At 36.6% G+C, this 27,835-nt stretch overlaps 1 protein-coding gene across 1 annotated transcript in view; it reads right to left on the bottom strand.

The window, feature by feature from the left end:
* rxfp1 (relaxin family peptide receptor 1) overlaps positions 1-21,446 on the bottom strand; it is a 152,376-nt gene extending 130,930 nt beyond the window's left edge. Inside the window, exon 1 of the mRNA XM_022684392.2 lies at positions 21,147-21,446. Coding sequence (XP_022540113.2) covers positions 21,147-21,192 — 46 coding nt within the window. The 5' untranslated portion in view covers positions 21,193-21,446. The remainder of the gene's footprint in view (positions 1-21,146) is intronic.
* Positions 21,447-27,835: the final 6,389 nt, after the last annotated feature.

Below are 27,835 nucleotides of genomic sequence, written 5' to 3'. Positions count from 1 at the left end.
TTTATTCTATAACATTTCTCCCAAATAAAAATATTGTAATTCAGAGCATTTATTTGCAGAAAATGTGAAATGGCTAAAAAGCAAAAGAAGATGCAGAGCTTTCAGACCTCAAATAATGCAAAGAAAACAAGTATAATTACTTTACCTGTACAGCTGTAAATAATCTGTAATAATGTGTACTCCTCTAATAGCTACACTGGTATTATTGTTAGTTAAAGTGTAATTACACAGTTATTACAAACACCTATTACATTAAGATTAAAGTGGGAGCAAGTATTCATATTAAGTTGATTTTTTGAAGTGAAAAGAGAGAACATTTTTTGATTTATTTAAATGTTAAAACAGTTACTTTAATTTACTTAAAAACACCTACAAAATAAATAAAACAGTACAACTGTACAGATGCAGAGCATAGTCTACTCAAAATGCCACTATATCTAATGTAAAAACACAGATTCTGCACGTTCTGCTGAGGCTTATGTTTTTTTTCCTGCTGCAGATCCTCACAAATCAAGTTGAAAAATATTCATTTTTAGTGGATAAGCTCCCCCTCGTCATGTATCACTTTTCTATAGATAAAAAATGGGATGGGTAAACTTGAAGTGAGGTTAATCACGGGCTGCACGGTGCTCACACTCTGCTTGCTGTAAAAAAAAGTGATTTAAAAAATATATTCTGGCCAAAAAAACTCTTTTCACTGTCATCACTGAGGTCTCCTTTTCTTTTTTAAAATAGGGTAATGTGTTCTGTCATCTATAAAGCATTTGGATGTCTGAAGGCAGTGTGTGAAAATTTAGAGAGTTTCCTTTTGTAAAATCTCAGTGTTGGTTCTGACAGTTCTTCTTTTATAGATACAAGTACATTATTCACAAATTCTCCAAACTGACATACCTCCACTAACTAAAACTGCCCATCCACCTACATAATGCCTGGTCACGACACACAGAAAAACAAAAAATACAATTAAAACAAAATAAATTATTAAATTTAAAAAGTAAAAAAATATATAATAATGGTTGCATTAACCCTTGTGTGGTGTTCATATTTTTGTTACTTGTTTACTTTGTTAATTCAGCAAAATTAAGCAATTTTACATTAAAATGCTTTACACATGCTTGCTTCACCTAAATTGCAAGCAATATAAACAGCTTACATGGTTAATATTTGCCCTTTACCTTTCTTGTGTTACATTTCTTTTTAAAAGTGCTACTCTTTTTTTATTAGTTTTTTTTTTAATAAAATGTAAACGAAAATGAATTAAACTCAAGATATGAGTAGAAAAGTTGTTTAGTTTGAAATTTACAAATGAAGCAATGTTTCTTAGCCCTTGGCCAAACATACTGTATGTAATATAAATGTGTGTGGGGGGGGGGGGGGGGGGGGGTGTACAGTGTGTGTTTATCGAAAATGTGTTTTTCACAAAAAATGAGCCAATGCCAATGAGTTTGAGTTAGAAAAAATATTTTTTTTGTATCATTTGATGAAAAATGATAACTGGTTCCACAGACCCGAACACCACACAAGGGTTAAAGTGTTTCTCCTGGGAACTCAGCAACCTTCTTAGCAGTATTTGACCAGGCGTCTACTGGAAAGCTTTTAACACCATCTAACCTGGCAGTTAAAAGTTCCAAATAAATAATGTCCACAATAAGTATCTATTGTGCGATGCCAGTCGTACAGTAACACCCTTTATATTAACTGCTTACTGATCCCAACTGCACTCTTAATGGGTTAATATGCTTAGAACCAATAGAACCAAGGGGGGAAAATAGATCATTCAACAAGAGCAAACAGTTTGTGCAGCTTTTATACAGCAAAAAAAACCCAAAAAAACATGAGATTTCCCAGGAAACACTGATTCCACAATTTAATTATTTTTCTTTATGCAGTGTGAACAGTTCTGCTGGCAGATTTATGCAACTGGAAAAAAAATCAACTGCCAAACAGCCACTATGGGGATATGCAGAAACAGCTTCTGTCCTCAACTGCTCAAAATTAGCTTCAGAAATACACCAGGTTAATAATTAATGAGTCTGTGTAGCTTTTTGATGACTTGATTAACATCAATTAATTCTATCAGTGCATTTTATTACTCTAATGTCCAATCTAAATGTCCTGAAGTTCACTTTACCCATCAGCCCTTGGTTCCTTCTGTGTGCATACTGAAAGTGTCTTACCCTTTATTATTCACTGTACTCTGCATGATATTGGAAACATTTACATTGCAAATCTTCTTTTTTCGACAATATATATATATCATAATGTTAAACAATGCAGGGCCCATAACGTCACCAGCCCCGCCTCCACCTGCCGCTATCTCACGTCCAGACCGATCAAGAGCCGAGTCAGCGCAGAGCATCTTAAAACCCGAGGAAAACAGCAAAACAACAGTAATCGTCCCTTTAATCAGGCATTGAAATAGATTTTTAAAAGGTAAATAAGAGCATTTTTCTGGGATTAAAAGCTTAAATTCAGCTGTAACTGAAAATATCTGTGCAAAACTGTGCTGGACTGAGGTGCACAGCTTTAGACACGTGCATTTACAAGCACGTGCCCAACCATGATGGAGGACATGCGGTTACCTCGTGTTTACTCCTAACCACCCCCCTCACGCTCCCCCTCCCCCTTGCGCTTCTCAGGCAGCAGCAGCCTGTCACTCACACAGACACAGAGACAGCGCTGTGTATCTACTTCTTGTGTCAAGAATCAAAACATTGCAACATGATGTGTTTGATTTAATTGCCTTTAACTGACATTGCACATCCAGTAATGAGACTATTGCACATGCGTACATCGTGATGACTATGCTTACATGATATATATCGTGCAGCCCTACTCTCTACTTTTTTGTAAATATGTATGATTTAAAAAATGTGCTTGCCTAGCCTCAGTGTTGAAGGCTGTAAAAGCAAGTTACCATGTATTCTGCTGCTGCTAAGAGTGGGTTTATGTTGGCTAAATGCTACTGCAGATGCTGAAACATTGCTGTGAGGATTTGTTTGCATTCAGCCACACAACAATGAGATTGAAGTCAAGTCATTATCCAAGATATTGGATAATTTGTCATGCCAGCCAACCCAACCCTAAGGTACTGGGTAGAGCTCCATCATCATCATCGTCATCATCATCATTGCAGAGAACACTAGTTCCACCTCTAGTTACCTCACAGCTCCATCCTGGGGGGTTTTATGCCCCTCTATCCGTAATATTTGATATATTGGGCGTGCGGTTTTAAAGTCACTACAGTACACGCAGTGCGAGATACGGATCTGTAAGGGAAAACAGTTCTGCAGAATAAATGGTGTGTCACTGTGAAGGATAGACTCTTTGCAGAGTAAGCCGGGAGCTGACGGGGGAGTCGATTTGTTTTACAGTGTTTTTCTCTGGTGAAAGTGTGGGAGAGCACGGTGAGCATGAAGCAAGTGCTGCAGAGACCCTGGATTTCACTACCAGGTATAACACTGAATAAATTATTCATTTAGAGCTTGTAGAGAGTTCATGTGCATGGACTTTAAGAAAATCGGAAGTTCTCAGTGTTCCAGTTCCTCTGCTTGAACAGTGAAACCATCGGTCATAATCATTTCCAAACACTGTCCACACTACTGTCTACTGTGGGTGGTAATGCCTTCTATGTACAGTTGTGCTAAATGCATTCATCTGCACCCACTATCAGGCCTCAGTCCAACTTCCATAGTTTATATCACCATAAGCACCATTAGCACACTGGCCAGGGTTCAACCTCACTCACAAGATAACACCACAAAATCTATACAGCAACTAGTTGTAAAATATTGGAAGGCCTTTGATCAGTGTGGGAGACTGGTTGTGGAATCAATAACTGATATTAAATTGAATACTTACCTGTCAAAAAAAGAAATCAGGGTTTTAGATGGGTTAAAAATCGTTAAGTGTGCACCACACTGTAAGCCTAGGTCATTTGAATTTACTTCAATGATGTAGGGTAATTTTTTGCCTCTATTTTTTATGTTTATGTTTACTGAAAACTTAATTAGACTAAATTAAATTGATGTTTTTTTTGTTTGGCAATTGCTGAGAAGACCCTAGATTTGATTGATTTAGAGTTTGAAGAGTTTATGTGTACTGCTATTTTGTAAAATAGGAAGTTCATAATTTTTCAGATCCTCTGAATGAACAGTGAAATCATTTCCACACACTGTTCACACTACTGTCTACTGTGGGTGGTAATGCCTTCTCTCATATATTCCCTGTACATTTGTGCAAAATGCCCACACAACTTCAGAAAAGGAATATCACATCCATTTTTACCCACTATCAGGCCTCACTTCAACTCCCACAAGTCATGCCACATTACCATGAGCACACTGGCCAACATTCAATCTCACTCAGAAAAATAAACATTGTAAGTTATTTAATTGATGTTCTTTGTTATATCAGTTGTTTTGCACAACCATTTTTTTTAAACAATTCAAAATACTCTTAAAAGATTAGATATAAGAGAACAGAATAGAACACACAGCCAACACAGAGTCAGCAGCTCAGAAAATAATGCTTGCTCTTATATATCAGAACCAAAAGGCGAGAAAACCTGAGCGAAAATACAGTCCGAAGGCAAAGTCAAAGGGATAGCCAAAAATCGAAGTCAAAGGAGAGAGAAAAGAGAGTCAATACAATCATTGAGAAAACTCTCGGTAGGTCACTCGAATATCAGTGACAAGGCTTCACGAAAAACAATACAGACAAACAGACACAACCGTAAATATGCTTAAAAATGAATATAAGCTAAAAAACAACTTTAGAAATATTTAGAATTTTTTTTTATTCTCTCACATTAATTACTGTATTACTCTCTGCCAATATGTATTCTTTCTCTTTTTTATCCTTTGTTTTAAGACAGTGAAATAAAAACTAAGACAAAAAACTAACAAAGGACTAACAAGGTCTAGCAAACTAGAATAAACAAACTAATAAACAAACTAACTAAAGGAAACAAATCAGAAACTTAACAGGCACAAAAACAGCAAGAGTGAAGATAAAACCAACAACTGCGATCAAACATTAAGACAGTCTAAACACGACAAAGCACAAAGGAAAACATGGGGGGTATATACACAGACACAGACAAGGAACACCTGGGGAGGGTAACGAGGTGGTGGGGTTACAAACAAGACAGATGAAACACTAATGAAAGGGTGGGGCTAGGACAGAGACAAGACAATAAACAAACAAAAAAAAACGTTGTGCAGTGTGCTAGGAAGATTGGCTACAGAAACACAAAGAAGTACATGAGAGAAGAGAACAGAAGAAGAACCAAGAATAGAACAAACACTACAAATAAGGACTAAGGTGAAACACCTGTCACCTCAATAAACACTTTCTCCTGGAAGATAAAGCAGTAATTTTCCTGTGAAAAATAATAATACAAAACTGCCAAATGCTTACTAACTGCACAAAAAAAAAAAGTTCAACGCTCAAATCTTCAAGCACCGCAGGCACGACTGGCTAATTGCACCGTGCCGCGCTGCGCTAACTGGGTGACATCCCATAGACGCTTCATTTCCATCTCCGCGGTGATGCGCCTATTCAAATCAAGTCACTGCAAATCATCGTAATTAGAAAATGGCACTTGACGGGCACCTGCGCAGTTAACCGACTGAAGCGAGAGTAAATATGATAACATCATCTCACGGGTTGATCTCGTTACGTGCTCTACTGTTCGAGCGTGCCGAGCCCCACTGCCATCAAAAGCCTTCTCAGAACCAGGACTGATTATTAATAATGTCTGCCAACATCTGCTGGGAATCAAAAGCGGCAACAACCATGCCTCCCATACTTTCTCCTCACACAAAGGTGAGATAAATATGGACTCATCAAATGTGAACAGAAGATGTTCAATCACTCTTTCATTAAGGTTGTAGAAGTTGAAAGATGTTTTGAAGGAAGCCAACAAACTGCAATCATGGAAAAAAGGCAGATTTTCTTTATTTTTAGTTAGTAATTAAAAATAGAACACTACTATTACCTTATACACACCAGGTTTCAGTAAGATATAAAGAGAATTTTAGTACAATAACATGTAGGGATGCTCTTTTGGCAACTGGAATTATTTAGCAAAAAAATAGGGGGAAAAATATGCCAAAAAACTTTTTTATTAAAGACATATTGCACTTTTTCTTCTAGGATTTTTTTTTCCTCACACAAAGGTGAGATAAATATGGACTCATCAGATATGAACAGAAGATTTTCAATCACTCCTTCATTAACTTGAAAGACGTTGGAAGTTGAAAGATGTTTTGAAGGAAGCCAACAAACTGCAATCATGGAAAAAAGGCAGATTTTCTTTATTTTTAGTTAGTAATTTAAAAAATAACACTAATAGTGGAATTATTTAGCAAAAAATGGGGGAAAAATAGGCAGAAAAATAACTTTTTTATTAAAGACATATTGCACTTTTTCGTCTAGGATTTGTTTTCTTATATCTACACTCCACCCCTCTCCTACCTCTTAACAATCTGTCCATTTCCGCTGCAGTGCTTTACTCACCCTGATAAACAGTTTTCAGGAGAGAAATCTGTGTAGATTAACATCCAGCACTTGTTTGATTTGGAAATTTATTTTATATATTTTTTAAGAATTGCAGTTTTATTCACTTAGGCTCAATACGTTGCACTGCATTGCCATTTGGTTTGGGACCTGCAACATTTAGGATTACAAGACCCTACAGCGGATAGTGAGGACAGCCATTAAGATCATTGAGGTCTCTCTCCCCTTAATCACCAACATCTACACCACATAAGCATTGTGGACGAACACACCCATCCCTCACACAGACTTTTCACTCTGAAGCCAACCGGCAGAAAGTACCGGAACATCCGACCCTCCACCTGCAGACACTGCAACAGCTTCTTCCCTCAGGCTATAAGACTCCTCAACATGCGTATTGTGCCTAAAAAAAATTCTTAAAATCATTCAAGTGCTGGATGTTAATCTACACACATTTCTCTCCTGAAAACTGTTTAGCACTTCAGTTTATTTACAGTAAGCTTAGATTTCCAGTGTTTTAGAGCAGTAAGCAGCAGTGGTTTGTCTCACTTAGCTTGTTTTAACACTGTAAACCCACAGGCTACAGTCTGATATACTCACCTCTAAACGGCGAAAAAGCTAGCACTGCATTTAGTGGCTACTGCTAATACTACTCCAGCATCAGTGCTGAAGAAACTTTAATAAAACTCCTTTATAACGCTGTACTTCAGCAGATTGTCTTTACTGCTTCTTACAACCTGACTGGCAGAAATGTAAGGATTTTAAGTGTTAAAAAAATTGTACAATCGTTATTCAGCCTTCAGAGAAATGTTTCATTTTGTTTGGTTTTCATAAAAAAATCTATTTTCAGTTTACCCCTAATACCTTGGCAGCCAATCAGAACAAAGTTCATTTACATAGAACTCGGGCAAATAAAATGAATAGTGACACGATCGAATAATAACCCATTAACCCATTAAATTCTGTTTGTATGCCCACACGATAATACATAGCATCATAATCTGCATCAATTTCCTAAACCCTATAATAGAACCTTGTAGAACTCCAACAAACATAGTAAGCTGAACAGCTATGCAGTAGTTTTAGCTTCAGGTTTAATTAGACATTTATTAACTTTAAGGGTTTAAAGGGTTATAAATATAAGCATAAGAGACATAAAGAAGTGCCTACATTGTTTCTTTAGAGAAGTAGAACTATTTCTGAGTCCCTAAGAAACCTTTCAGGGATTCTTTAAGGCAATAGAAAAGCATTTTCCAGCCTACTCTATTCTATTTGTCCAACAAAAAAACCCTATTGACTCCAAAAACACTCAGAATAGGAGGCAAATGTGTCTTTTGAGTCAGCAGGCTTTTTGTTCCTTTACTCTTCTGTTCCTGAATCCAGGAGAAAACATCTAATCCACTGTCTGTGGAAAGAATCGTTTCAGTATAGATGCAGCAGGGAGATATTAGGCTGAAAATGCTGGGCTATTCTTCATTCTATTCAATGTTCCTTGGAGAAACAATGGTGGGTCTAATGTTGCATCACTCTGGAGCTTTTCAGGGCTTTCAGTCTGATAAGTGTGGTCCAGTGGAAAGCAAAAACGCAGAGTTCTGAAGCTATGGATTTTATACAGATAATGTAATATGCACTGCCTGGCCAAAAAATAAAGTCGAAATATATAATTGGACCGCTTTTATCTTTGATTCAGCACGTATTTACTGTGGAATCGTTTCGATAAGCTTCTGCAATGTCACAAGATTTATTTAAATTCAGTGTTGCATTCATTTTTCACCAAGATCTTGCAGCAGCATTGATGATGGTAGAGTCTGACCACTGCACAAAGTCTTCTCCAGCACATCCCACATATTCTCAATGAGGTTAAGGTCTGGACTCTGTGGTGAACTCTCAATCCATGTGTGAAAATTATGATCTCATGCTCCCTGAACCACTCTTTCAAAATTCCAGCCCCATGAATCCTGACATTGTCATCTTTCAGTATGCTCATCAGGGAAGAAAAAATCCATTGATGAAACAATCTGGTCTATATTCAGTATATTCAGGTAGTCAGCTGACCTCATTCGTTCAGCACATACTGTTGCTGAACCTAAACCTGAACAACTGCAGCATCAACCCCACATCAGTTGCTTAGTTAAATCCAGGTGCCGAGGCAGTGTAGATCCAATGTGAAGTTTTTATGTGTGCAACACTATTATACAATGTATCATTCCTGACAAGCACAAACCTTGTATCTGCCTAAAGAAAAAATAAAACCCAGTTGGAAAGTCATTTAGCACATGGCATGTTCACTATGTCAGTGATTACCTGAGTCTAAGCTCACGCATTTGAAACTTGAAACTTAAATACTGGAAACTTTTTATGAGGAGGACAAATCCTTTTCATCTTTTAATGAAAGTCAATGTTATAAGGATCTATTAGTAATCTCGTAGCGTTTCCACTGGCTAATTCATTATGAAATTTTACACTATATGGAGAACATCCTACCAGTTTGGGTTATGCCAAAATGTGAAAAACAGCAAAAAATCTACATGGACAACTTTCTTGCACAACAGTAAAAGTTTTCAATATGTTAATATGTGTTGTTCTAGACTGCCTTGTTCCTAAGACAATTTATTTTATGAGTATTTTATAATAATCATATAATGATTATGGTCCATTTTGACTGTTCTACACTTTGTCTGCCTCTCTTATTTGCTGTATAAGGAACCTAATGAGTCATACTATGATGATCAACTGTTGCTTCAACAAGTAAATAGTGCACTAAATATTTAATAGGAAGTCATGCAACCAATGGCTAAATATAAAAGGCTTTCTGCAAGGCATATAAAACAGTATAGGGGTGCAGAAACCCTGACTTACACTCTTAATGTGCTACAGAAATGGCTAGAGGTATGTTTATGGTCAGTCATCCTTTATATGTAGGTGTTTGTTTTTTAGAGCCGATCCACTCTTTAGTCTGAAATAAATTTTCTACAGTGGCATGAAAAAGTATTTGCCCCCTAAAGAATTCTTTTGTTTTTCGCTTTTTTGTCATACTCATATTTTCAGGTTTTCGAACAAGCTTTAATATCAGACAAATATAACTTGAGTAAATATAAAAAGCACTTTTTAAATTATCTTTTAAATTTTTATTCAAGAAAATATAAATATATCCAAACCAACCTAGCTCTGTTTGAAAAAGTATTTGTCCCCTAAATCTAATTGGTTCTGCAACTCAACAACTGCAATCAAGCTTTACCAAAAACTGGCAACGATTCTTTCACATCTCTGTGGAGGAATTTTGTTCCACTCTCCTTTTCAGAATTGATTAATTCAAACACATTGTAGCACTTTCAAGCATGTCGGCCTGTTTAAGATTATGCCATAACATCGTAATCAAGCTTTGAATAGACCACTTAAAAAATTTCATTGTTCTTTTTAAAGCCATTCAGAGGTGGAATTTTTGGCCATCTATTACAGCAAGTTTTCCAGGCCCTGAAGCAGCAGAGCAGCCCCAGACCATCACACTACCACCACCATGGTTTACGTTTAGTATGGTGTTCTTTTTCTGAAATGATATGTTAGTTTTAAATGTTGTTCTGGGTTCTTTTTTGTGACCTCCTGGATGAGTTGTCCATGCCCTTTTGGAATAATTTCGGTCGGCCAGCCATTCCTTGAATAAGATTCATCACATTAACACTAATCTCTATTACAAACACTCTTCTTTATATAACCAAAAGGGGTTCTTCTACAGCATCACTCAAAGAACCACGTGAAGCAACTTTCTTAATGACGGTTTACTTTAAGAAATCCTTATAATATGCCTGGATCAATCTCAGTCCTGATCTGCTGGACTTTTCTATTTCAGACGCCTGTGATGGAACGTCAGAACACTGCTGGTCCAACAGCAGTAAATACTGAACGCTGGCTTTTCTCACGATTTGTTCAGAGCTGAGTAGCAGAAGGTGATAACCCACCTGCTGTCAGCATTCACAAGCCAACAGAGTGTAGATGTTCAATGTACTGTCAGGAATGAGATGTTGGCCTCAGGTCTCATTCTGATTCATATGCATTCTTCTGGTTCTGCGCGTCTTTCTTCTCAATTGGTTGGTAATAAGTTGCTGGCGCTGCTCCAGCACATTGAAAAACATAGAGGTCTGGAATAGCTTTGACTCCGCTAGCCACCAGCTGACAACCAGCAGCCCAGCAACCGGCAGCTCCTTACTGGTATTTTCAAATGTGCTTTTCTGCTGGATTCACTACAAAATCAAATAAAAACTGGATCCAAGGGGGCTTTCACACCTAAAAGTCTGGGCCAAAGCCCAAACCAAGAAGTTTTATGGGTTTGTTACACTGTACAAATTTAGTCTGGTTATTTCTGGTCTCACATCACACTAAAATCCATTGATATGTTCTGTCATCATCACCTAGAAAGTAGGGGTGGGCAATATTATATCGTATACAATATATCATGACAGAAATATCATGATATTAAAAATCCATATCGTGATAATTGGGCTGTTCTGTCTTAAAAGTAGTCTATTATTTACTGTGAAGCTTTAGGTCTATTTATTGTATAACTGTTTTAGTTTGCAGTTTATATGCATGCACTAAATATTCTGCAATATTATTTGCTGCATTATTATATATTATATATTATATATTATTTTGCCACATTGCCAGATTGTTCTGTTATACTATTATACTATATTCCTGAAATGAATGAATTATTTTATTTTTCCTACATCGCCAAGTATATCGTTATCGCAAAAATACCCTGAAATATCGTGATATTATTTTAGAGCCATTACGCCCACCCCTACTAGAAAGATGGACTCTTCCTATATTTGACTTTGGGAACATTGTCAATTCAGGAAGTTGCTTTTCCAGGTGCCAAATTCTGCCACTCTTGAGAATTGGACTCATCAGAACGAGTGTAAAGTATCAATTTTAACACTTTTATTTAAGTGGGCCTTTGTAAATGTTTAATAAACTCTTAACAAAGTATTAGTAACACATTAACAACACATACTAGTACTAGTAGTAAAACTTCTGAAGACACTGAGGTAAAGATGCACAGATTATATGTTCCATAAAAAAGCAATATGTAATATGGGACTTCCATTAACCTCAATCCAAAACCTTATCAAAACCAATAAACTGCCCTCTAACTGCACTCCAGTTTAATGCCAGTTACAGTGGTCTAAATCAAATCAAATTAAGTGAAAACACTCAAGTTCAGAACTCAGTCTTCAGTGAAAGAGTCTTGATATTTTACTGAATGTTCAGATGTTGCTATATCGCTGAGAATTTGTTGAGTTACTGAGAGTTTAGTGATTGATCATCTCATTTAAAAAGGACAACGCCAAATGAAGTGTTAGCAGATTAATCTACAGTTACAGTAGACACAGGAATCAGCAGAGAGTGTTGTGCCAAATTCTGCCATCCTTTGAGAATTGGACGTATCATTATGAGCATAAAAGATTTCACTCAGATTCTTGTTATCGCAGTTCATTAACAAGTATTAATTTTAACACTTTTATTTAAGTGGACCTTTGTAAATGTTCAATAACCTCTTAACAAAGTATCAGTAACACTTACCAGTATTAACATATCAGTAGTAGTAGTAAAGCTTCTGTACATACTTCTACAGGTAAATATCTTGAAGATGTTTTATTGATATACTCCATAAAAATTCCACAATGCGTAATATGAGACTTCCATTAACTTCAATCCAAAACCTTATCATAACCATCAATCTGCCCCATTAACTAGTTAAATGCCAGTTACAGTGGTGTAAATCAAATCAAATAAAGTGAAAAACATCAGAATTCAGTACTCAGTCTTCAGTGAAAGACTCTTGATATTCTACTGAACGTTCAGATGTTGCTAAATCTATCAATCAATCAACCTTTATTTTCACTTGGGAATGTAATATATTGAGGGTGACCTTTATTTACAATGCAGTCGAGCATTCACAGTTTAAAAGGGACTGAAAATGGCTTGATAAGACATTAGAGATAATAAGGAAAATATACTAAAAATATTTAAAAGAAAAAAAATATTTTTAATGAATCCATTTAATATAGATGAATAAAATATACATTTAAAAAATTTGGAAAATAGACCATAAAAATAATAATCAACTAAGATCATAATAAAAAAATAATAATAATAAAATGAAAATAAAAAACATAAAAAGTAAGAACAATAAAAAAAAAATAAGAGAAATGATTAATTTAGTTAAAACAGTCACAGACTTTCTGGTAGTGATTAGAAACTAAAAGTTTAAAATGGTTCAGTGATCCCAGCGAGCTGAGCTTCAGAGTTTCCAGTAGTGTATTCCAGATGGTGCACTGTAGCTAAAAGCAGATTTTCCCAGTTCACTAAAATCTCTTGGTACCTGACAGGTGATCCAGCCACTGGAGCGAGTCTGATATGTCTGAGATATAAGAGATATAATAAGCTGGCAAATGGAAAGAAAGTGATTTATAAATAGACATTAGCCCGTGTGAATTCTCTTCGTGCAGCTAGTGAGGACCAACCAACTCTATGGTATAGTGTGCAGCAGTGGTGAGTACTGTAAGAATGGTAGATTGAATCTAGCGGATTGAGAGCACTGGCAACCTCTCATCTCATTTATAAAGGACCACACCAAATAAAGTTTTAGCGGATTAATCTACAGTTACAGTAGATACAGCAATCACCAGAATCTGTTGAACCTATACTACTGTATGAGACACATGAACGCCAAGAGGAGTCAGATTTTGCCGCAACACTGTTTCTTTTTTCTTTGTCTACTGTTTAATGGTTGATGTCTGCCTCACACTGAAAAAAATGATGCGTAAAATTTACTTAAAAAAAGACTTTTGCAACTTTCTGCATTTGCTTTTTTTTTTAAGGAAATTTAATTTCATGTAAATTAAAGTAACAACTCGGTTTCAAGACTTCAGTGTTACATAGAGTGAATAAGTGAACTGAACTTCAGTTTACTTAATTTCTGCATACAATATTACCTAGTTACAATTAATTTATATTGCTCAAACAGTTTATGATACATAATATATTATAATTCCTGTAATGTAAATATTTTTGGAACACACATATTACATATTTATCAAAATAAATCTTTGAGATTATGTAAATATTTAAATGTGTGTTTTAACTAAAATTATATCGAAATTTTATAAATTAATCGCAAAGTAATCGCAATTAGGTAATATTGTATGCAGACATACAATATTACAAGTAAAGTTTACTAAAAGAAAGGGTTGATTCAGCAAAAATAAATGAAGTAAAGTTTACTAAAATAAAGGATTGACTGCAGTTCAGTTCACTTATTTACTCTATGTAAGTCTGCCTGAAACTTGAAACTGAGTTGAAGTTACTTAAATTTACATTAAATTAAATTTACTTAAAAAACGCAAATGCAGAATGTTGCGAAACTTTTTTAAAATAAATTTTATGCATAATTTCTTTCAGTGCAACTTCCTGTAATTGGTCTGAGCCAAAGTACATCCAAAAAGTCCTTTCACACTGTCAAACAAACCGGATTATGGTTCAGTTGATCTGGACTGATACCACCTCTTTTGGTAGAACCAAAATTTTGGCTTGCTTTTGGTTTGCAGCACCTTTCACCCTCGCTATTTTGAACAGTCAGAAGGTCTGAAAGGTCAAACCTCCAGGCTTTCTGAGGGCAGAGCTCCACAGAGGGTTTGCTTGTTGAGTTCAAGGAGAGCAAATCATTGTGAAAACAATAGGGAAGGGTTTTAATGCCTGAAAATGCATGAAAAACATACTATACACTATACACATATGATATATCTGGCACTGCACGCATCAGATCTCATCTCTGCATGTATAAATATTAAACAGGATCATCATACACGTGAGTGTTTCTGTCAGGTCGGCGTATGTATGTGCTGCCAAGTTCAGCTGGTCATGGTTGTTTCCTTGATGCTGCTGTGCATTTAGATTTTACGTCTGTTAGCAGAAGCCGCATCAAAGGGCTCGTATCGCATCATATGTGCTGAACTGGAATCTGTTCTCTGATGGAATATATGAATCAAACCAATTAAATGCTGTTAGCACGCTGTGCGTTATTTTTTATTGACTGAGGAATAGCAATAGGAAGTCTGGAATGATGCCAATATGCAATTTTCTTTTTTTTATGTGTCAAAGCTTATTAGATCAGGCACAACATTAGCATTAAGATTAGCACTGACAGCTGAAGAGAAAAACACTGACTATCAGCATCTAGAGTGGTGTCTGTCAAGAGGTGCGATCTGCATATTAGGCAGCGAGTGAGCAGTTATTTCTTGAAGGTTTTCTGTCAAAAGCAGCAGAAATAGCAAAGTAAAATAATATGAGCTGCTCTGACTAGAACTGTGATGGCTAGGTGAGCAGAACATCTCCAGAGACAGACAATATCAGGGATGAACAATACGGCCAATATATTATATCACAATATATTTCTTAATTTTGCTTAAAGCCGTAGTGTATTTACAGTAACCATGCATTAGAAAGAGAGCAAGAGAGCAATAGCGTAAAATGTTGGTATCATGATATTAAAAGAAGTGGTGTCAACCGATTAAAAAATTGTATCTGATTATGTATGGCGGTATGAGATAAACGCATACCGGTTCTAGTTCCCCCCACAGTATACCGCCCAGCATTACTTGGCGGTGTAATTATTTGCATTACAAATATAATGTTTTACTGTTGACAGCAGTGGCGTGCACAGACATTTTGGGGGCAAGTGCTCAGGGGGGGGAAAGGGCAGTTTTTTTATGTGTATGTTACCTGTCTGTTGGCGTGAGTGCTGTGCTGAAGACTCGCTGAACTTAACTGCTGCTGCAGCGCATCTAGTGTGCCCTGCGCACGACTGCGCAGGGTCACGTGACAGAGGAAGAGAGAGGTCGGGTGTGTGTGAGGTGATTTCAGGGCATTCTGTTTTCACTCGCTTTTAATCGCCCAGGTTTTCAAAAGATCATTTCAAACCGACCTCAGTAAAATCTTAATAATAATAATATATATATATATATATATATATATATATATATATATATATATATTAACAAAAAAAATGAAGTTTCAAAAGGGCACTTTGGTTGATAAAGGGCAGAGTTGGTGATGCTTTAGCACCACATGATGTCTGTGTCTGCACGCCTCTGGTTGACAGTCCTAATTAAAGCTCCACTAGGTAGGATTGGGATTTTGTGCTCGTGGGCTCCCCCTACAGTTGTAGAGTGTAATAAATGTTTCAGGCGGATTAGCTTCTCTTTCTCGTTTTCTGGCTTTCACAGACATATTCGGTCTCTTTCCTGCTTCTGCCAGAGTGTCTGTATGTTACCCCGATTTGTCGCTTGTGGGCGTGTGAAGCTCCAGCCTCCGACAAGAAAAAAGGCACAAAAAAAGAATCGCTTGAGCACTTTATTCTACAGCTATAAATACCAAACTTGCTGGACTCTCAGGCGTTTCTGTGATTTAACTGCGCTGGAAATGCAGCCGCTCCCGCAGATTGATGTGGGTCCACCCCATTCAACAGAATGAACAGGGAAAGATACTAGAAATTCAGAGAGCAGGAGCTTGAGGACGTCGGACCACCTTGTTTGTGATTCGTCCAAAGAAAAGCTAGAAGCCAATCGGGTTAGAATGTCGCTTCACCGCGCCATAATTCATTTGCATAAAGTTGAGAAAAATTCCGTGTCGCTTGGCGCTCTGTCACGTGTCACAACGACAAATCGCGCCCTGCCATAGAAAACTGTTAGAACTAAAGGTTGGAAAGCAGGTCGCAGTTCTCGCGAGCGTTGCTCGCGGTTGCCTTGGAAAACTTACAGAGTCTGGTTTGAGCTCAGAGGAGCTCCGGCACAGACACGAAAGCACCGCTATTCCTCCTATTACACCTCAATGCAGCGCTGCAGTGAGTTTCAAGCTGTAATTTTACTTCTTTAAAAAGATCAATAATCATGGAATTCCTACCTAGTTCTGCTTTAAAAGACAACACACACACTACACAGGAAATGTGGCAGTGTTAAATCAACACTGTTAGTGTTAAATTAACACTGAGTGTGTAAAGTTTAACACTAACAGTGTTGATTTAACACTAACAGTGTTGATTTAACACTGCCACATTTCCTGTGTATGTATCATCTCAGGTTTTCTGCTGCTTTACAGTAATGCACAGTGCACTTTATACATGTATTAATTTCTTTAATAATGTTAATAACAACTGCACACAGTACCTTACTGCCAAGTCATTTTGTACAGATTACCAGTTTTAAGCAATTACTTGTCTACTTTCTTTTGTCTATTTCCTATTTGCCCACAGTTAATACTCCCTATATTTAACTTAAAGGTCTCATTCCATCGTTTGTTCATGAATTATAAAAAAATGTCTAGTTGTGGTCTCTAGTATCAATGAATGCCATGTAAACTGTTTTTTTTTTTGTGAAAAAAAGTGGAGAGGTGGGGAACGACTTTTTAATATTCATACATGCAAATACATCGCCTCTGAATCACAACAGCACTGAGACACCAGCGAGATGGACAACAGTTTAAAAACGTTTTAAAATAAAGACATTTTTACACTAATAACAGTATATAATAACATATATAATTCCCTGCTAAGTGCAGTTCAGCCACTGAACTAGTCCTAGAGTCTCTGCAAAATGCAAAATCCACCTAATATCCTATGAAAACACGCAGACATGGGTAGTCCAGGTCCAGAAAGTAAAAATCCAGCTGAGCCACAACAAAAACTGTGTATTCTGTGTACTGGTGATTTTTATTCAATTGTTGAGGAACATCATCAGATTTCATAGGATTTTTTACACTCTGTCCAATGAAATCTGCTCTGGGATCATAATACAATAACATATAAGATATTGGTCACATTTAGTCGATGGTAGATCCACAACCTTAGGAATAAAAGTATAAATGGTTCTTTAGTATGATAGAAATCTTTAACGATTCTAATTATCACTTTTTGATGTGATGTGAATCTGGCACTTGATCTCACATTTTGTTAATCTTTTTATGCTGAATGGACCATTTGAAACGCTCCAAAATGACTAAAAACATTAATATTTTTAGACTTCTTCTGAAATGCTTTCTTTCTCTTGTCCAAAACAAGGGTTGGCACAAAAAATCAGCATTGCATTACATCCTATCGTTTTAATTTGTGATAAATTATTGATACATGGCAGAAAATATCTATACATTTATTGAAACATAGGCGCCCTAAACTCCCCAAGACTCGCCACCAATACAATTTATTAAAGTTACTGCTTCATTAATTCACATGGTGCCGCTTCTCAAATAAACAGGGTAAACCTACGGTGAAGATTATTGGTTGCAGAATTATGTAAAACTGACACCAATAAACCAATCATTCCTCTGTATTTACTTATTTAGTATTTAAGTATTTGACTCTCTTCAGTACCACAGATGGTGTAAAGTATTGTTGTGATATTGTGTATTGTGTATCGAGTATCGCAGAATCACAGTATCGTAATATCATTGTTATCGTGCCAGTGTATCATGGTAATATTGTATCGTGAGATGCCCTGTGATTCAAACACATAGCAAAGGTGCGTTCTTTGCTAATGTGACCAAATTCTTAAAAGATAGTACAAGTAAAACGCATATATCGCCAGACGTACAAATCAATATTCTCTAAAAACATATGCTTTGTTTTTATATAGGACAGAAGCCTAAATGCTCCAGCTGTTGTTCCTCATGCAGATTAAGCAGACTGGAGAACTGCCCTCAGGGAATTCCACTCATTTCTGAACTTCTCTGTGCAGCTCTGTGCAGCTCTGTGCCTGAGACTGTTTGTGGTTTGATGAGAAACGCTCTCTTTCAGAAAAGCTTACTGGGTCAGAGAGACTCACAGCACTGATGACAGGAACCAGGCGTTCCTGTGTTTCAGAGCGATACGGGGATGAATTTACCGGCTGTCGCTTGTTTCAGGAATAAAGGAAGGTTTTGGCCTGAAAAGCATTTTTAAAGATACAGCTCTGTGAAAAAATGAAGAGACCACTTCAGTTTCTCCGATTTTACTACACTGCAAAAAACTAAATCTTAGCAAGTGAAATTTTCTAAATTTAAGGCAATTAATCTTATTTTCTTCTCTGATAAGACTTTTAGTCTTACTAAGCATTGTGTAAGTGTTAAATTATTTTGCTTATTTTAGGGATAATTATCTCAGACATTCTTACTTAGAATTTGTACCTTATTGTAAGTAATTTGAACTCAAAATACGCACAATCAAGCAGCAATCAAGTTATTCTGATTCTTGGCTTGATTTAGGTGTTACTTCACTCATTTTGAGACCTTGCCATTGTTTTTTGTAAGAAATCTTCCTAAGACAATTTTGCTTACCCCATTGGCAGATTTTTTGCTTAATATACATATAATTTGCATATATTTTGTCTAGTTTTTGCCAATGGATTGTTTGCAGTGTATTTATAGGTTTAAGTTTGAGAAAAATGAACATTGTTGGTTTTTCTATGAACTCCGAAAAACATTTCTCCCAAATTTCAAATAAAAATATTGCCATTTAGAGAATGTATGCATTTATTTGTAGAAAATTAAAAATGGCTAAAATAACAAAAAAAGATGCTGAGCTTTTTAGTTCTCAAATAATGCAAAGAAAACAAACATATGTATAAAGTTTTAGGAGTTCAGAAATCAATATTTGGTGGAATAACCCTGTTTTATAATCCCAGTTTTCATGCATCCTGGCATGGTCTCCTCCACCAGTCTTACACACTGCTTTAGGATAACTTTATTCCACTCCTGGTGCAAACATTCAAGCAGTTCAGCTTGGTTTGATATCTGTGATCATCCATCTTCCTCTTGATTATATTCCAGAGGTTTTCAATTTGATGAAATCAAAGAAACTCATCATTTTTAAGTGGTCTCTTAAAAAAATTTTTTTTATATTTTTATATAAAAATTTTTTTCCAGAGCTGTATATTTTTTGGTGGAAGGAGAACATGCAGGGTCTTCTGAAGCAAAGATAATTTTATGTGTGAAATCACTAGTAATGGTTCTGTTTTTTTCCAATCATCAGCACTGTGAAGAGTTTGTAATTTTCCCTTCAATTAAAGTAATTATTTCACACCAAACCTCAAATCATGCAGAAATCCATGATGATCAGCCAAACTGAATCAGAATCAATATTAAATACACTATAAATCACTCAGACATGAATAATACAACTAAAAACAAACGAAGTCTAAAGCGACCAATTCTAATTATATTTAATTCAAGTGATTTTATCGTCATATAAAACGTCTATTTCTGCAATATTCAAAATAAACATCAAAATTAAATACAGCCAATAAATAATTTTGCATCCGTAATATGTACAACAAAAAAGTACAGATGACTGAATGAAGATGAATTCATTCAGAAATAAACAGATTGTCAGAATTGCATGAATAAATGATTGCATCTGTTTTATTTATTTATTTTTAGCTCAAAATAAAATGTAAGCAGTAAAAATGAAGAGTCAAAAACAGATTAATGTATGTTTAAAGAATTGTACGTCTGTTTTTTGCAAATGAACACTTCAAATATTTATTTAAAATACCAAATATTGTTTTGATAATATTAAAGTACTACTGAAGTACACATGCAAAACAGCACCTACATAAACAAATCAATCAAAAATAATTAATAAAAAATGTAACTACTTTATTTTAGATCACTGGAATGCAGTCATTTTCAACTATTCAGTCAAATCTACATTTAATCTACATTTTGGTCCAGTGCCACAGAGCTGAATGACCTTATAATAGTTATATACTTATTATAACCAAATTCTGTTTATTTAGACCTTCAACCTTGACAAATAAGTTCTGGAATGCAGTAATTATGTCATCAAATAGTAATTTGCATAATCTGTCAAATCTCAAGCGGTCTCTTGGTCCAGTGCCAATCATCTGCCACCAATCCCTTGGTCACATTTGATGCTTCCAGACCACTATCAGTCTTAACTAAGATAAAAAAAAAAAACACTAGAAATGGATGAAATGGAAATGGAATAATTAAAACAGCTGACATAACCAATATTAATGTCTATTAGAAATTGGATTTTATATGCAAATACATCTTATATTTTGCACCAACATATTTGGTCACAACAAACATTGAGTATAATAAGTATATCAATAAGTATATCATCAAATTATAGTTTTATGTGCTATTAATATCCAGGTAATCAATCAATAAAAAATGGTGCTTCCAGTCCACACTGTCACTCATATGACTGACCGTCCCAATTAAGCTATTGGGGAATTAACCAGATTTAAAACAAAAACAATAGGAATGGATGAAGAAAATGGAAAACTATATAAAAAAAACAAGGACAATAAAATGAGACGAGACGAGGACCTAGTTATAATTATATTAATACATATTTTCTAATAAATTTTCCAGTGCTAAAATAACACTCTCAGTGCCCAATGCCATAATAACAGGGTTGATTTAACATAGTAATACGCAGATTATTATAGGCTTATTACAACCATATTTTTGGTATATTTTGTCCTTCAACCTAAAAAAAACGAGTTGCTTTGAGTTGTGAAGCTGGTGCATCAGTGTGTTCTTCAGGTGAAGACTCCAGTAAAACTCACCTGAGACTCCACACAGCAGCAGCACAGCGACGACGGAGGTTCTCATGGAGCTGCAGAACCGAAGCCTAAAGTCCGAGTTAATCGCGGCTCGACCCCTGTCTGACCCGCTTCTGTCCCGGACTGTTACCGGCGCTGCGCTCGAGACTTTCAGGCGCGAGCGCTGGAGAGGAGTCCCGCGAGGGAAGGCGCGCGATGAAGAGAGGAGAGGAAAGGAGAGGAGGAGCGCGCGGAGAAGAGAAGAGCGAAGCCTTGGCGGAGTGAATGAACAGAAGAATGAATGACCTGCGCTCGCGCACACGCTGCTGCACTACAGAGCGCGCGCACCGGATTTTTCTCACTTATTCCAGCTAGCCACGCCCCCTATACGATGATTGGCTAGTACTGTTTAGATTTATGAGCTGAGATTGGCTAGGTTTGAGGAAAACGGTCTTATTTTCATAGCTTGAGGTTGGCCGGTAAATAAATAAATGTGATTAGTAGTGTTAGAAGTATTTTAAGTTGTTTTTATTGATTATTTTAACATGTATTTATTGATTATTTTAAGTTGTATTTATTTAGTATATTACGTTATATATATTGAGTATTTAGGTTGAATTTATTTAGTATTTCAAGTTGTATTCCTTGAGAATTCAGGTTGTATTTATTAAGTATTTTAAAATGTTTTATTGAGTATTTTAAGTTGGATTTATATAGATGTTATATTACATTCTATCCATTTAGAATATTAAGTTGGATTTATAGAGTATTTTAGACTGTATATATTGAGTATTTTTAGTTATATTTATTAAGCATTTAAGATGTTTTTTTTTTTCAGTTGTATTTATCAAGTAAATTTATGCAATTGAGGAACATTCCAGTGAGTAAAATTTTTTAAAAACTGTGGCAGTTTCAAACAGCGAGTTGGAACTGGGATCTCGGCTCAGTATTAGTTACGTTGAAAGTCGTCAGCCGAGAAGCTTTACAGTCTGTACCTGAGTGAGAAACTAGCAGGCATGTGTGTAGTAATGAAAGCTTGCGTAAGGTTTACCAGGAGACTTTGAGCTAAATCATGTCATCTCAACCAATGACCAGCTTTCATCTTCTGCTCACATTTGCTGCCTCCAGATGCAACATTGGGTCTTTTGCAGAGCCTCTGGGATGGTCCCGCCAGTTTCTCAGGGGAAAGGCTGTACTTTGACAGGGTCTTCATCAAGGACTTTTAACTTATTTGAACTTATGTTTAAATATCCTTTGTAAATAATCTTTAATCGATATTAAAACATCTATACATCTATTTTCACTGTGTCTCTGGAGTCATTCTGGTAAAACACTGGTAAAAATGGCTTAAAAAATAATGGAGGTTTCCCTCTAATTCTCTGGAGTTGCAGAAGGAGACTATAAAGGAGCTGAAGAAGGTACAGAGCAGGCAGGGTCACAATACTGAGCCTCAAAGCAAATCAGAACCAAAGATACTGAAAGGTCAGATGACTGAGTTAGCACGGAAAACCCAGAGGTAATGTGGGGATGTCAAACCTGCTTTGTTGCTGGATGTGCATCCAGGCTATACAAATGATTCGTCAGATGTTCACAGGATGAAACGAAAGGTCAAGAACCTGGTGGGGTGGAACAGTGAACACGGAACATTAGCCACCAGTGCCTAACTAGACACAATACCGTGAAAAATCTAGATTTAAAAACTATTGACCAAAAAGGCGTAAAAGAAGTCTGAGTCTAACAATACATTTTAGATTGACTTATCAAGAAAACATTTGGGGAAATGTGGTACCGAGTTTTTTGTTGCTGTTATTGTTTCTTCTGCTATGGGAATACAAGGAACATATCACAACAAAGTGCATCTTTCTCAGAAATAAGAAAAAAAGAATTTGAGCAATCGATTGCCTCCGTGTGTAGAACCAACCACAAGTGGCAAACTCCAGCAAGAGTGACACTACAGACAAATAACATTCCTGTCCTGTGCAAAGGCATGTCCTGAGCTCCACAGGTAGACCTAAAATTTCTACCAGAATACTCAAGAGCCAAACACACCAGAAGGAAACTTTTCTTTGAGAAAAATGGAACAATTTCAGTGTCTTTGGCAAGAGCCATAGGTCTTGTAACATGTAGGATTCTTGCAGACCCTGCTATTAGGCCAGCTTACAAGTTAAAACACAAGTCTTTAGACTAGTGTCTAAGTCAAGCAAATAGTCTTTAGGCTAGAGTACATATCAAGTCACAAGTCTTTTAGCTTGATGATTCTAAACATTATCAAGCTTTGTGCATCTCTTGATTCTAGTCTCTACAAACTAGCTATGGATATTAACAACGAAGTAAACAACCAAGCATTGTTGTAAGTCACTCTGGATAAGGGTGTCTGCTAAATACCTTAAATGTAAAGTCTTTGGGCTTGAATTTAAGTCAAGGCACAAGTCTTCAGGCCAGGGTCCATATCAAGTCACAAGTTTTTAGGCTAGGGTCCACATCAAGTCACATTTCTTTAAACTAGAGTCCATATCAAGTCACAAGTCTTTAGGATAGAGTCCATATCAAGACACAGGTCTTTAGGCTAGAATTTAAGTCAAGTCACATCTTTAAGCTAGAGTCCATTTCAAGTAACAAGTCTTTAGGCTAAAGTCCATTTCAATCATATGTCTTTTAACTAGAGTCCATATCAAGTCACAAGTCTTTAGGCTCGAATTGTGGTTAGTTCACAAGTCTTTAGGCTAGAATTTAAGTCAAGCCACATGTCTTTAGGCTAACGTCCATATCAAGTCCTTCGGCTAGATTTCCTATCAAGTCACAAGTCTTTGAGCTAGAACTTAAATCAAGTCACAAGTCTTTAGGCTAGAATTTAAGTCAAGTCACAAGTCTTTAAGCTAGAATTTAAGTCAAGTCACAAGTCTTTAGGCTAGAGTCCATATCAAGTCACAAGTCTTTAGGCTATACTCCAACTTAAGCAACAAGATTATTGAGAATTTCAAATTTTGGTTAATCTGAATTTTCAAACATTTAAAATTTTAAATGAGTTTTGGCCCAGAGAAGATGGTGGTGTTTTTGGATAGTGTTGACATAAGGCCCTACTTCATTGCATGATAAGGCTTTAACCTGCATTTGTAAACTGTGTTATGACAGACAGAGATTTCTGGGAGTGTTCTTGAGTTCATGCACTGACTTCCAGTGGTTTTCAGATCTGAGAGAAATGCTGTCTTTGTTTTCAGAGGGCGATAACCCTCTTCTATATACATTATGGAGATTTATTAAAATAATAATATACTTCTTTTCTATCGCTGAACACTCTTTCTTCTTCTTCCAGGGATTTTAATTGCATTCGGAGGAGGTCAACTGTCTTTTTTATTTGGATCTACTTATTAGACAATATATCTCATTGTTCTTTGATCTAAATTAGCTACACTGGAGGATGCAACCAACTTATCCCAGCATGTGACATCCCATCCTAATCCCCTCGGACCTTCACGGCTCAGCGCTCCTGAACTCAGACGTCAGCCTCACTCTGCCACATTAGCAATACATCAGCATGATGGCAAATAGCTGCACAGCACAGCAGCCAACAGCACTGTGGGTCACCCTCACCAGCCCTTCACCAGAAGTGTGAATCTCTCGCTGCTGGCCATGCAGGAGCTTGGACTGGTGGGAATTCTGTCCCATTGATGTGCTGGAAAACCCTGATCAAAACAGAGTTGGAGAGGATGTCTTAATGAATGATGTTCTGAATCTGATTATTCTGGCCCATCTATGGAGTCTGCAGATATTGACCCCAAAAACGTCCATTATTTTTTAGAAAAATAATGAGACTTCACTAGTTTGAATCAGGCAATGGTGGAAAAAGTGAAGAATAATTAGACTTAAGCGAAAGTATAGAATCTGGGTCAACATCGTCGTCAATTAAAAGTGGAAGAAGTTCGGAGCCAGAAACACCCTCAAGTGGAAGTCAAGAAGTGTCTATATTTGAATAAACACAAAGTACTTTAAAGTATATATTTTTAAAGAAATAAGTTGAACATTTTCTTTGTTTAGTTAATGAGAGCTTCATTACAGGGTTTCCATTGTAATACCATTGTAATACCATTGTAATAACAGGGTTCTTTTAACCCTTAGAATCGTACGAACGAATTTTCCATCCAAAATCGCACCTTGTGTTCTCAGCTTAATTACTCAGAAATCCCTTCACACATAAACATAATCTATCCTAGATGTGTGATTATCACAAAACAAAAACAGGCGCTTGGTAAAATTTTGACCAAAACATGACGAGTTCCAGAAAAAAATTACAATTCTGCTTCCTTTTACATTTTAAATGATTATATTTTTGAGCAGCCGTATGACTTCTGTAATAAAAGAGCTCCTGGCATGTGTCTATCTGATATAATTACTGTGTTATAAGACCTGAAAGAGGAACTGACAAAAAACAAGGAAAAACACACCAAAACATTCTAGGGTTCAAAGGGTTACACAGAGCTTTGTGCAGGTGCTCTAAACAGCAGCTTTTAGTACTTAAGTACAGTAGTGAAGTAAAAAGAATACTCCAGTACAGTACAGACACAGCATTTTAGTACTTAAGTACAGTAGAGAAAGGAAAAATAATACTCCAGTAGATACAAATGAAGTACTTTAGTACTTACTTACAGTAAAGAAAGGAAAAATAATACTCCAGTAGATACAAATACAGCATTTTAGCACTTAAGTACAGTAGTGAATTAAAAATAATACTATAGTAGATACAGATACAGCGTTTTAATACTAAGTAACACACAGTTAAACATTTGAACAGTTATGTTCACAACACAGAAAGTTGTTAATGGCCAAACAGCAAGTATCTAGTACATATATGTAGCCTTTAGTCTTGGATAAACCTATCTTCACAGCTTTCAGTCAATGAGGACTGCAACAGAGTCAACAGTCCCCTATCAGTCCAGTGTCCTCTTTAGTTGTTGACTGTCTGGTTGTCCTCTGAAGGTCCCCTCACCCTCTGACTCCTCTCCGTAACCCAGTTAGCCACCTGTGCTCCGACTCTATTGGTTGTTAATGAGCACATTACCGTAGCAGGTCTCTCTCTCTGGGTGACATGCTGACATCAATTCAATACTCCATTTGGCCTGCAGGTGGGAGGAAGTCCAATTGGAAAAGTCCCTGAGAGGGCAGGTCAAGAGAGTGTGTGATTCTCGAGAGAGTGAAAAAGAGTGAGAAAGAGAGAGAGAGAGAGAGAGAGAGAGAGAGAGAAAGCTCGTCCCGGGGTCAATCCCACTAGCCGAGGCCTCGGGGTACATGCCATATTTGTCCGACTTGTGGAATCATCCTGTCAATCTGAAACCCAGTTGGCCTGTTCATTTTACCCCGACGTTTTTTCCCGCCTCGTACAAATGACCCGTGAAATGAGTGCTTCCCTCTCTTTCCCGCTCTCCAGCTCAGCCTGAACGCACCACGCTGCCCCAGTTTGAGATGTTTCGCATTCGCTAGACCACAGCCGGACTTTTCAGCTACAGTTCGCCACTAATCTACACAAAAACAGCTTCCAGAGGTCAGACTTAAGGTGAATTCATCAGCTGAGGCCAAATGGAGCTATACGTTTTATTCCGCTGTGCTGTGAGCCGCCGCACTGGTGACGCGTTATTTTGAGGAAATAATCACTGCTACTACGCTACGAGATAAGCCATTACATTACATTAACTGTGCAGAAATAATCATTTCCTCAGAGTGTGTGCGTGCGTGTGTGTGTGTGGTGTGTGCAGTAGTGGACTGCCCAGGGAGAATGCAAGTGCTGTTCTAAATATGAGATAAACCTCAGAAATATAACATTCATTCTGTGCATTGGCCCTGTTCTGACTTATTCCACATATTACAAGAGATTAATCAATCATACCTGTATTAATATCCGCAGAGGATAAAGTTACTGTAAAGGTACTGTACACTCAAGTCGCCCCTATATATATATATAATATATTTTGTAGGACCACCTTTAGATTTGATTGCAGCACACATTCTCTGTGGCATTGTTTCGATAAGCTTCTGCAATGTCACAAGATTTATTTTAATCCAGTGTTGAATTAATTTTTCACTAAGATTTTGCAGCAGCATTGATGATGGTAGAGTCTGACCACTGCACAAAGTCTTCATCCCAAAGATTCTCAATGAGGCTAAGGTCTGGACTCTGTGGTGAACCACTCTTTCACAATTCCAGCCCCATAAATCCTGGCATTGTAGACCCTACAAATAAACCAGTAAAGTAATGTAACACTTTATTGTTTAATATTTTGTAATTATACCACAGTTAGTCCCGACCCTGCAGTGTGATTGGCTGAAAGGCGTGCTGCTATCTGCTGGTAACGCACTGTAACAGGTAACCTAGCAACAATGCAGCGCTTACCATCCAAACAGCGCAGCTACAAACGGAGCAGCAATGGATTTATTTGAACTCAGAGTGCTTATAATCAAACAGATTGTATTCTTTTTTCATTCTTCTGCCATCTTCTTGAACTTATTTGTTTTTCAATAAACAGTGATACTGAAACTGTTGTATAATTGCAATAATGCACTTGAGGTTTGTGCTACAATGTGTAATAATGCCACTATTACAGGTTATAGCACTCCCTCTCATATACTGTATTATTGCTTAATTATAGTATAGTTACGTGATACAGACTACATAGCTCATGTTGATCTTGTTTTTCTATGAAACCCAAAACATAAGATCTTTT

The sequence above is a fragment of the Astyanax mexicanus genome, chromosome 10, assembly GCF_023375975.1.
Source record: "Astyanax mexicanus isolate ESR-SI-001 chromosome 10, AstMex3_surface, whole genome shotgun sequence".
NCBI lineage: Eukaryota > Metazoa > Chordata > Actinopteri > Characiformes > Acestrorhamphidae > Astyanax > Astyanax mexicanus.
This window is presented reverse-complemented; position numbering and strand designations above follow the sequence as displayed.